The 13,236-nt window shown below is 34.2% G+C and overlaps 1 protein-coding gene across 1 annotated transcript in view; it reads right to left on the bottom strand.

Annotated features, from left to right (window-relative positions):
- Positions 1-13,236, bottom strand: part of Homer1 (homer scaffold protein 1) — a 101,023-nt gene that overhangs the window by 33,718 nt on the left and 54,069 nt on the right. Inside the window, exon 5 of the mRNA XM_005356493.2 lies at positions 11,193-11,332. Within this exon, the coding sequence (XP_005356550.1) occupies positions 11,193-11,332 (140 nt within the window). The remainder of the gene's footprint in view (positions 1-11,192; positions 11,333-13,236) is intronic.

A 13,236-nucleotide genomic window follows, 5' to 3' on the forward strand; every position in this document is an offset into this window, starting at 1 on the left:
TAATTCTGCTATTGTTATAATTGTAATGTAAATCCAATGGTCTTAGGTTACTCCTATAAAAGGGTCATTGGATCCCAAGGAGTCATGATCCACAGGTTAAGAACCATTGCCCTTTTTCCCTTTTTTATAGTACATAGGATTTAGTCATCAAATAATATTTCAACAATATAACTGTATGAAAGAATTTTTATTTGTTTGTAAGTATCAGTGTATAAGCTTGAATCCTTCAATTCACTTCCTTATTTTCTAATTAAAAGATACAAATTTTCTTTCAATATATTATGAAGTATTCATCAAATCTTTATTTGTATAGTAAAAGCAATTAAATAAAAGGAAAACCCAGACATTTTTACCATAGCTTTTATTATTATTGTCTAAAAGCTCATTAGTAAAAGAATCACTTTAACACCTTATGTGACCAAATTATTCTTTGTACAGGATGCTCACTGATGAATCAAACACAATGCAATTATCTTTCAAAAGGTTACCTAATATTCATTTATAGATATAATATGGCACTTAGATTTTTAAGTAAACAGAAACTATCAACAAAGAAATAGGCATGAATTACTATTTATAGACATTTTTTGAGAATTTAAAATTTGCCTCACAACATCCCTGTGAGGTAGGGAGGTGGATACACGACAACATATGTGCTTAAGCAATGTTACATGTGCCAAGATTACACGGAAAAAGTTGCTATATTAGCTAAATTTCAAAAGAAATAACATCTGTACATCTGTACACCAGTTCTGTTTAGAAGTCCAAGAAAACCAGGTTGCTTGGTTCTTTTTCTTTTTTCTTTTTTTTTTTTTTTTTACTATCTTCATCAGGAAGTTATTTTGATTTTCAACAAAGTTTTCCTCCTCCATCAAGGGCTTTTCGGTCTTCTGAAAATTAGTGAAGCAAGTATTATGTCATTTCCCAAAGTTCTAAAATAGGAAATGTTTTCTCAAGTGTCTCTTTTTTTCTCTAGATGGCCACACAGGATCCAGGCAGGTGTCTTCTTTAACAGAATGACTCTCTTTTCATTCTTCAATGCTAACAGTGCATGACTGGGTCTTTTAAAGCTGTCGTGCTCCGTCGTGTTTCTCTGAGGAGCTTCTCTCAGTCAGGGATCATTTTATCTTTTCCACTAGAATACGCTGCAGATCCTCTTCTTCCAAGGGAAATAGTGACTTCACTCAGTTAAAAAAAATAACCAAGGCCAGAGAAGTTCTCCAGTAAGGAAAACTGGCTGTCTTCACAGTAGGGGGAAAAAAATCCATCTTGGAGAACTGATTTTTTTTTTTAAGTTGAGAAAATCACTATCCAATAAGTATAGGATAAAAGGGAATAAAGAGTTCAACTTTTCCATAAAAAGAAAAAATCTTCAAGTAGAATTTTAAAAAAAAGTGGTAGTGGGGAAAAGGATAGGAATCTCTTTAGGTATGTGATATTTTGTATTTATTTCTCTCTACCCAATATATCTTTCTCCAGCAAAACTCAAACATTCTCCTCTGTCTAGTCTGAGTTCAGGATTTGACTACTAGCAGGCCCTATATGTGATAAGGCTCCTAAAATCCCATTAAAGATCGTTCTCTTTCTTTGTCATGGAACCTAATACTTTGTGGCCACTTGTAATGGTGACAAAACAGTTCATACCTCTTGAAAGAGGCATGACTACCAGCTGGGTTTGGTACTAAGCACCTGTAATTCTTCTAAGACAAGAAGAAAGTTCAAGGCCAGTCTGAGCTACAGAACCAGATCCCACCTCACAAAACAAAACAAAACAAAACAAAACAAAACAAAACAAAACAAGGCAAGGCAAGGCAAGGCAAGGCAAAGGGCATATACACCAGCAGTGAGCTTGGAATTAGACATCACACATCATCTATTTCACTGCATAATTAAAAAAAATGAATACTACTCATTCTCTGTAATGGATGGGGGAGTGCTGTATTTTGTAGAACATAAGAAAGTCCTTAGGTGGTCTCTTTAATAGTAATTTAGCTTACAAATAAGCATATCCTAGAAAAACTTAGTTACAAAAATGTATTAAGCTGTAGGATCAAGTAAGTTTTTTAAAAACGTATTTTCTAACAGGCCATGTCATTAACTTCATATTTATAGACACTAAAGCTGTGACTCTGGATTAAGAAAGAAAGCATCTTGCAGAACTGTCCAAGGTTACAGTTCAAGAATGTCATTGGGGGCTGGAGAGATGGCTCAGAGGTTAAGAGCATTGACTGCTCTTCTAGAGGTTCTGAGTTCAGTTCCCAGCAACCACATGGTGGCTCACAAGCATCAGAAGTGAGATCTGGTGCCCTCTTCTGGCCTGCAGGTATACATGCAGACCGAACACAGTATACACAATAAATTAATTTTTTTTTTAAAAGAGTGTCATGGACTACTTTTATGTTGAAAGTTTAAACAAATGTCTTTGGTGTCTCAGGTATACAGAAGTAAAAGTTTTTTTTCTTTTTTTATTTATTAATTTTTTTATTGAGAAAAAAAATCTCCCAGCCTCCCACTCCTCCCACCCTCCCCCCACTCCTCTCCCCCTCCCTCTCGGGTCTGAAGAGCAGTCGGGTTCCCTGCCCTGTGGAAAGTCCAAAGTCCTCCCCCCTCCATCCTGGTCTAGGAAGGTGAACATCCAAACTGGCTAGGCCCCCACAAAGCCAGAACAAGACGTAAAAGTTTTTAACATTAATTTCTTTAGGACTTCTACTATGCATGCAAAGTTTTAAAAATGTCCAATGAGATAACCACAACATTCTTGCATTCCTTGAAAATAAATGTAGAAGTTTACTAAACTCTTAAAATGCCTATGCTCCAAAACACAAAACCCTCCAAAGTAAACCTGGTGGAACACTGTCAAAATAAGTAATCATTTAAGTGATCATTTAAAATAACCAGCTGACGTCGTACCATAAGAAAAAAATACTGATCATATAAGTCATCATTTAAATCAACCAGCTGACATACTGCAATAACAAAAAAAGCCATTTGTAGAGCATTAATTATATGACAAATCAATAACTTTAATATTCAAAATAACAATAGACCTTAAAGATCAGGTTGCAAGTGAACTTTATTCATATTCTCCTGTATAAGAATTACTTCCTATATGATGGAGAGAGAAGAAGAAAACAAAAATCTTCACATTTGAATATAGTAAAAGTGATGACCATGTTATATTCTTTAACAATATTAGTATTTTTATAGGATTTTTTTCTTATCAAGTTTCTTTTTTTCCTTTGAAATAATCCATAAATATTGTTGAATTTGAAAATACATAAAATAGTAAATCTATCACACTGTAGAGGCATAAGAGAAGAAATCACTAACAGGAATTAGTATGATGAAAAAAATGCTAAAAAATCTAGGGATACAAGAGAACTTGTATTTATCTACAAAACCTGCACAGCTGACATTTGATGGAAAGACCCTGAATGTTTTTGCCTAAGAACAGAAGCAAGGTAAGGGCTTGCATGTTCTTAGTACTTACTACTGTGAGTACTACTCTAAGCTAGGGCTATTAGGCAGAAAAGTGAAATGCAAGGCACCTAGATGAAAAGTAATACAGTAAAGTTATATCAATTTGCAGAAAATTAAATTTTATCCACAGAAAATCCTAAGGAATCCACCTTAAAACTACTAAAATTAACACATTAATTTTAATAAATCCTTATCAGAATTCCAAACAGTTTCGCTGTAGGAATATAAAGGGATTTTCTGTAGGATAAACTTTGCTTAGAGATTTTAGAGACTCAAAAATCAAACCAAAGGGCCGGGTAGTGGTGGCACACACCTTTAATCCCAGCACTCGCGAGGCAGAGGGCAGGCAGATCTCTGTGAGTTTAGGGCCAGCCTGGTCTACGAGAGCTAGTTCCAGGATAGGCTCCAAAGCTACAGAGAAACCCTGTCTTGAAAAAAAAAAACCAATAAATAAATAAACAAATGAAAGGAAAAAAGGAAGGAGGAAAAAAACGGAAGGGAGGGAGGGAGGGAAAGAAAAGACTATACAAACATATATCCCAATTTTAAAGATTAAAATCTTTAAAGATTAAAAAGCTAAAACTATGAAGGCAATGTAGTACTGGTATAAGGATAGGACTTATCAATAGGCAAGAAGAAAATTCTATCTTTATGGTCTTTGTTTAGAATGTTAAGGTATTTTCAATGGAGAAGGAATAACCTTGAAAACAATAGTGCTAGAAAAACTAGATAATCATATAAAAGAATGAAGGCAAGTCTCTACTTTATATCTACATGCAAAAAATGGATCAGAGATTAAAATTGAAGAGCTGAAACTTAGAAGAAAGTGTGCTGCAAATCTTTTGACCTCAGACAATGATGCTAAAACAGTAAAGCACATCAAAATAAGAGACAACCTACTAAATTAGAGAAACCATTTGCAACTCATTTATATGATAAAAGTTTAATATCTAGAGTATATAGAGGACTTTCACAAATCAAAAATAAAGACACAAATCTTAACTGAAAGTGGGTAAGGGATCTGAGTAGCATTTCTCTGAAGATATACAAGTGGTCTACAGGCATCTAAAGATTTCCATTAGGAAAATCAAAATCACAATAAAATACAATTTCATCCAAGAAGATGTCACTCATAGGAAAGATGAGGGGAGGGAGAAGGGTGTTGCTCAGTGGAGAATGCTGACTCAACACACTTGGGGCTCTAGGTTCAATGCCAGCACCAGGAAGGTTGAAGGAGACAAACAAAAAGAAGTCCTGGTGCTACTTATACTCTGGTGAAGGAAGTGCAAATTGGTGCAGCTGCTTGCCACAACAATCTGGCGATTCCTTTAAATAGTTACCACTGAATGAACGTATGACTCAGTGCATATTATAGAGTTCTTATACATGAAATGTAAGTAAAGAAACCCACATAGGCAGAGTAGATTCATGATTGTTTAGTGTTGGAAATGAGAGTATGTAAGCATAGGCAAACAGGGTAATTTCTGATGGGTAGAGATTTGTTTTCATCTTGGACAAGGGACAGGAGAGCAGTAAAAATTCATTATAGTTAAGGCTGTAGAACTGTGTAAATATATTTAAACTGCTGAATTGTACATTTTAATACGTAAATATTAAATAGCACATTAAGCATTGTTTAGCATGTCAATTACTGCTATAAAAAGTTGCCAATAAAAATAGTAAAGGGGGTCCAGCAGTGGTGGCATACACCTTTAATCCCAGCACACAGGAGGCAGAGGCAGGGGGATTTCTTTGATTTCAAAGCCAGCCAGGTCTACAGAGTAAGTTCCAAAACAGCCAGGGCTACACGGGGAACTCTGCCTCAAAAAAAAAAAAAAAAACAAACAAATAAGTAAACAAATGGGCAAACAAACAAATGAATAGTAACGGGACTATTAACAGTCTTTTGCTGGAATTATGACATTAAGCTGATATCCTCAAATATGTATCTTTGCTAGTTCTACTAAATATGTGTGTCTGTTAATGAACAAGTTGAATCAACTTGATGTACCTTGTTCTATTATCTCAGTTACCAACAGGAACAGCAAAGAGCCATTTATTTGTTCAAAAAACTATTCATTATTTACTGTTTGTCTGAAATAAGTAGAAATATATGACAGACAGTTAGAAATTCAAGTCAATGAGGCCTACTTGGAAAGCTGAGAATTTCTGAACAGGGAGTTACACATGAAGAGGCAAGCATGTCAAGCGATAATAAAAATGAGGAGGGTGTTTAAAAAGAGACACTTTCTTATGTTAGACTCTAATGGACCAAATTTCTGGAGATCTCTCTGATGATCTTGGCAGATAAGGTTACTCTGATTCTGTTCCCATGCTTGTGAAATGAAATGGCTTCTAACTACATAATGGCCAAAGTTCCTTCTACTGGTCAACAAGCTAAATTGCAAACAGAAAAATGGTAAAGTGATATAAACAAATACAATGTATGGTCATTTCAATAGCTTTTGTATCTATACTTCCTATATTCCATAAGAAAGCAAGTCACTGGAGCACACTTTCAACATACTTTAGCAAACTGTCATTGTATTTTCATGGGAAGTGCGAGTCTAATGGAAGAAACAAGCATTTATCTGTTACAGGTTGGTTTCAAAGGTCTAGATGAGAGATCAGCTGATCACTAGATAACATCCCTCGGCTTTCACTTCTAAAACCTTCAATATCTTGCACACTCCACTTAACCAGAGCTCATCATTCTTTACCATCACCCATATCACAAATTTCACCAATGTATGCAGCATGCCTGCTTCTCCCTAGGTTTGTTATATCTTGGTCTTAATCTTTAATTCTCTAAAAAGTAAAGTCAAATAGAAATAAAAGCATTTTCCCTTATGTGCCAGAGCAGACCTCTCTCCAATGGAATCCATGCAATCATTTGCTAAGAACAGAAAGAGAAAGGAGGAATTTTTAAAAGTCCTCCAAGGGAAGGGATCATAATCTACATCAATCTCATCCATGGCCAGTTACCACATAGCTAACTCCAATCAGACAGCTACAAAAAGAAGCTGACAGCATAAGAGATGAACTAGCAATATCTTTCCTCACTAACAGTAACAGCAGGGAAGGGAAGGGAAGGGAAGAGGAAGGAACTAATCATACACTGGAAGTAGCTTAGAAATGTCTGGATCTCATAGAAACATTTCTTCTTATAAATAACCTATACAGAGTGATGATGCCTTACAAAAGGCTTTAGCAAATTTTAACATTTCCACAAAATCTTAGATGACTTCAGAAGAAAATGAAAAGTAGTTTTCCAAAAATTTAAGACAGAAAATTAGGTGTATCCACTCAGAAAACTACTTAACAATCTTGGTGATAAAACTATATTCTTTGTTGCATTTTATTTTAAAAGACATAAATTGCTTCTCAGTTCGCAGAGAACGCAGCTCAGTATTAAGTAGCAAATTAACAAGACAGCACTTGTTATATAAAATGCTACCCTTTCACAATTACGGTAAAGTAAATTCTGTATCTCTAAATTGCTGAGTTATGATCTCAAGTTATCTTAGCTTTCATATTAACCTTAAAAAATCTAGTATAATTTTTGAAGTTTGACAATGCAAAGTCAAACTGTAGCAGATAAGGGAATTGTACAATGTAAAATTTTTGCCTATAATTTTATCAGTGATAAAAAAATCACTTCTTATAAAATTAAACTCCAGTTTTATAGATTTATCCAAACAAAAATTAACTACAGCAATTATTTTTACTTTAGTCCATACATACAATCTTGTAGGTTCTCTTTACTACTAAAAAAGGAGAGAGATACATGCCTGGATATACACAGTAAGTGGTAAATTAGACCCGTTTTTGAGACAAGCCAAGGTCCCACTATATAATCCTGGCTGACCTGGAACTCATGAAATCTACTCGCCCTTGCCTCCAGAGAGCTAGGGTTAAAGGCAGGTGCCAGCACAACAGGCAGAACTTAGGCCTATTAACAGTACTCACTTTTTTTTTCTGATTTGTAACATCTGCAAATAACTACAAACTGTATTTAATTTATAAAAAGTGCACTTTGGTATACTTTAGCTCATTTAAATATAAATACTTTAATTTTTAAAAAATTGGTTAAAATGTTCCTTAAGACAGCCAATGAAATTTAGTTTTTAAAACTGCACAAAACGTCTAGATGTAACTTTAATCTAGTCCCTTTCTGAAGCTTAGATAATCGATAAAAATGGAGCGGATCAACCCAGGTGTTTACTATTGTATTGTTTTATAGTAAAAAGCAATATACTAGAAAATATTTCTGCATATACCTTTTAATGGGTTATTGCAAACACACAAGAAATGGCAAAAAAAAATCTCTAACAGAAGATACATGCAGTACCTCGAAAATGCAAAAGTCCAGCAGCACCATAAGAATGTACTATCCAAACATTAGAAGAATCCAAATATAATCAGTCCTTAAAAGAACCTATTTTCCATTATGGTAGCCAAACCTATTAAAATGTCAGTACAAAAATAGCTTCACAAACTGCTGATCTATGTTCTGAACTCTTAAAAAGATGATAGCAGTTATTTATTAATATAAATACTGCATCTGAGAATCAAAGTTATAATTAACAAAATAAAATTTCTTTTCAGTAATATATTTCAATATCACATTCCAGCAGCACTACAATAATATAAAACTAATTACTTCTAAGAGAATTAGGTTGTCTTAAATCTTAATTTAAAAAATCCAACCACTTATTGTAAGAGATAACACATTCCAAAATTCCACACAAATGACACCAGGAAGCAAACAATTACCTTGTATGAGATAGGAAAACGTTTTTACACACATACATACAGGTTGGTCTATTAGGGTATAACTACATTTTAGTTAGCTAGTTTAAGACTATGGTCTCAAATTACACCCTAAAAAGTCACTTCAGTTGTCAATGCATTTTTGTTCAACCCCAAAAGGATAAACAATAAAGTTAAAAATAATTTTAAAGAAAAAAGTAATTTAGAAAAGATTTAATAACATATCCTCACAGAAATTAGCCAACATTTACCCTTGTGGTCTTCCTGTTTTACATTTCTGAATTTTTTGAAAGCACTTATGGAAGTAGACCAATGAGTATTCATTCCTCAAAACGTATTTGATTAGACTATTATTGCATAGTTTATGTCAGGGACATAAAACAGTACTATAGCACTTAACTAAAGAGTACTTAAGAGCCCATTTAGCAGTATACTTTCTAAAAACCAAAGAAAGTAATAAATGATCAAGGTACGGCATTATAACATTGAATTAGGTAAAATAAAAACTGTCCTAGCTTAGTCATATTCCCTTAAAAGTTCAAGAAACTATTGTAGATGAAATTATGTATCTAGAATTTGCTTTTAAAATAACACAATGAAGGAAGGCTTGAGAGTTGGCTCAGTGCTTAAGAGCACTTGCTGCTCTTGTAGAAGAAAGACCAAGGTTGAGATACCAGCACCTGCATGGTGGCTCACAACCATCTAGAACTCCAATTCTAGGGCACTTTACAACCTCTTTTGGCTTCTATGGGTACCAGGCATGGACATGCTTGCATTTAAAACACTCATACACATAAAAATTTTTTAAAAATTATTATGTATGTATTATGATATGTGTATACATACATACATACATACATACATACATACATACACTAGGGCAGAGTCAGAAGAACTGAGCCATCGAATCACAGTAATTATTAATGAGCAATTGGACCTAGGACATATAAACTAAATTTTAGGATTTAGTTTTCTCTAAGTCAAAGGCATGTGCTTTACCCTGTAATTCAGCATGCACATATACATGCATAACACTGACACTACACTGAGTTTAACCGATGTGTTCTGCTTGCCTTCTTTTTCAGAAGCCATGGAAAACCTACTAAGTTGATCTGAAACTACCATAGTTTAGGAAATCTTGAATAATACCATCTTCTATCTTTTTGAAAAGTAGGAATTCTTGCAGTACCTGTAAATAATCCATCTCCCATGAAAATCTTTATTTCAGTCAAGAAAGTAGATGAATGCTGAATCATATACCACTGAATTCAAAGGAATGCTTTTTATAAAATCCTATACTGAGAATTCTTAACATATTAAGAAAAACTGTCTGATTATAAAATGCCTTCAACATAGACTAAGATTAAATTAATCTCCCAGGTTTCCTATTCAGAACACTGTCAAATCTTTCATGACAAACCATGGAAGTCACAGAAGCAGTATCTTTAAGGTAAAAGTGACTCCACACAGACACTCATGAAAACAGGAAGAAAATCATTAGGGAGGACCGGTTCTAGGGAAGCAATGGCAATATTAAGGATTAGCAGAACAGTGGACATTGTGAAAATTTAAGTGTATAAACTAGAAGTAGCTTCTATAGATGTTAAATTTAAAAGTTGTTATTTCTAAATGCCACAGTATTCAGTACAGAGGACTCAGCTGAGGTGTTAAGTATATAATTACCATCACTACAGTTCAGTCTTTTAAATGCAAATGTTAAATATAATAAAAAAAATTTTCCTTTCCTTAATGTAGTTAAAAATTTTTTAATTCTATCCTACAATACCATTTTTATAATTAAATAATGTAATTTTTGTAATGGTATCAAAGAACTGCAGTCTTTTTAAAAGACTGCTCACTAAATCGACGTGAATGTCTAGAAGTCAGATTGAGGGAATGAAGGTTTTCCCGAGTTCAGCTCTCTGTATACTCCAGTAACTCAAATCAGGAACAACTTACTTCAAAAAGTCTTACTATCTTATGTAAAATTAGTATTAGAGCAACCTTACATTCAAAATTTCCCATTTTTTCTAAAAATGACTTCCTCCTTAGCCTAATGAGATTCCTTACTACTTGTCTAGTATGTTTAGTCCTATGCCCCATTACTTAATTCAGCTCAATCAAAATTAGAATTCACTTAAGACAGCTTGAAATATCTCACTTTGTAACTTTTAATCTGTCAAAGAATTTAATTTTTTAAAGCTTGGTCCCTCCAAAACAATGTGCAGTAGAAAAACAAAACAAAACTATTTTCTTAATTTTACATAAGCTATTTAGTAAAAAGCATTTAAATAAGGGTAAAAATTAATGCTAAGGCAGATTACAGATAGGGTTTAAAAAAATAATTTCAATAGTGCCTTTTCACATTCTTCATTACAGTCTAATAATACCATTTGGTCAATAATTAATGTAACTAGTTTATAATACATTTAGAACATACTGTATCTTTTAGAATACAGAATTCTTTTAAAAATTCAGAAGCAATTCAAGCTTTTTCTCCTGTTGGCAGACAAAGCAACCTGCTATTACTATTCACAGGCTTATGCCTGGTATCTACTGTCTTCTGTGAAATCAAGCTATGATACCTCTAGGACAATGGAAAAGCTTGACTTCAGAGTAGGAATCCTAATGCTTCTAATTACAATGTGTGAGTCTTAGGTTACATACATGAAAACAGCAAACTGATTAACAAAAGGGGTCTTTAAAAAATAGAAGGGATTTATGCTTTGTTCAATTGAAAAAGTTTCTCCTATAACTCAATACCTCCTTTTCCACAAAGATAAAGGAAATATTCACTTAGTCAATTTAAGCAACCAAAAACAATAAATTAATTAAAGAAGTCTGACCTGAGATTTTCACTCAAAGGTTGTTTCTGAAACCAAATAAGCTTCCACATTTATACAACTTATTTAATCATGATTGCTGAATTGAATGTGTACCTATGTGAAAATGGCAATGCATTCTGAGCTGGCTCAGCCCTGGGCTCTGAGTTCTGTGTCACATCAGGTGTTCTTTCATCATCTGTCCCATTGATGCTTTCTGGTGTTAAAGGAGACTGAAGATCTCCTCCTGCTGACTCCTTTAAAAAAAGAAGAAGAAAGAGAGAAAAGAGAGTAAGGGATTTTTTTAAAAAGTGTTTTACTTTTGTTCAGTCACACAATGTCATCTAAATGAATTCCTTGTGATAAATCAAATAGCAATTGAAATCTGAATTAGATTAAAAATATTTTTTCAAGAAAGCAACTCATAAGAAAATTAATAAAGTATAATATAATTTAAAATTATCAAGATAACAATTTAGAAATGTAATTTTAAAAACCTAAAGAATATTTGTGTTAATAAAAGAAACCAAATAGAGTAAATGGTATTCATAAAATTACTTCAGAATGAAAAATGGGCAGGATAGTGTTTGCCTACAATCCCAGCACTCAAGAGGACAAGGCAGGACAATAGTGTGCTTCAAGGCCAACCTGAGCAGCACAATGAGACACTGTCTCAGAAAAACAGAAGACCACCTACCAGTGTGGTAAGCAGGGTGGGGGGCACTACCAGCTCCACCCTTCCTCACCAGACTCTGTACTAATTCTAATAAGGCCCGAAGAGTTCCTTCGTTCCATCCTTTTCAGTTGAACTAAAACAGGCCCTTTATTATTTAATAAACATCCACTAAAGACTCACCCACCCCATTCTTTCATACTTCTGCAAAACTGTAAATACCTACTTTTCTGTGCAGAAGTTTGAAGGGAAAATCTGGGGAGAAACTTCATGATTCTGATACATAAAGAAGATGGAGTTGAGGCAAGTATCCTGTCATCTTCCGGTGTGAATTAGTCCCTATAGTCTGCCACCATTCAGAGCCACCATCTCTGAAATCCCAGCTTCTGACAACTTAACATTCTTAGACAGACACAGTACAGGCCCAGCATGTAGCAAGGCCATGGGTTCCCTCTGCTCCTATCTGACTTTAAAGATACTGCTTCTGTGACTGCTGAAAGTCATGGACTTTTCATGGAAGTTTTTCAGAGTTCTAAATATAAAGTCAAGCATATTAACAGACTTTTAATTATGTTAAAGGCATTTTACAATTTAATGTCAACACTAAGGATTAGAAAATAGTAAACATTTAGAACCTCCCTACACACACACACACACACACACACACACACACACACACACACACACACAAACTGGAAAAAAGAGGAATGGAAAGGAAAGGGAAAGAAAAGAAAATCTGAGTCTGAACCAACCCATACTATTATATTTTTATGTGCTAGTGTGTGTTTGTGTGAGTGTATGCATGCACCCACAGAAGACAGAAGAGAGTGTTAGATCCTCCAGAGCTGAGGTGACTTAGGGTTGTAAGCTCCCTGACATAGGACCTGAATTCTGGTCCTCTGTAAGAACAACCCCTAAGTAACATTGTAAGATGCACTAACTGATTGAGGTTCATGACTAACAGGTCACTCTTCACTCTGCTTACATACACAGATGAATTAATCATATATAATACACTATATTTATCATACCATATATCAGAGAAATGATATAAAAATAGAATATTCAGGTATGTTTCCAAGTGCCAAGGTTTAGCTCTATTTAACAACTTCAAATTCATCTCTCTCTGCTTCCTGACTTCAGATGCTATGTGACCAGCAGCTTCATCTTCTCTGCCATAATGAATATATATCCCTTCAAATTGCAAGTTCTCAAAAACAACAAAACAAAGCCAAAAAAACCCCTCAAAATTCAAGAAAACGTGTAAAGGGCAAAAAGGTTGTTTGTTGTGCACACAGAGAAGCACTAGAGAAGGCAGGAAAATTAAACAGACTGCTAATCTCTCCAAAGGGAGAAGATATTTGGCCGTTCTCCCAGAATGTTGGGGGAAAATATAGCTTGGTAATCCTTTGCTACCTGTTGAACTAGACTCTGTCCATATCATTCAGAATACTGTTTGTTAATCCCAGACCTTTCCCCACTAAAAAC

Source organism: Microtus ochrogaster, chromosome 19, assembly GCF_000317375.1.
Source record: "Microtus ochrogaster isolate Prairie Vole_2 chromosome 19, MicOch1.0, whole genome shotgun sequence".
Lineage (NCBI taxonomy): Eukaryota > Metazoa > Chordata > Mammalia > Rodentia > Cricetidae > Microtus > Microtus ochrogaster.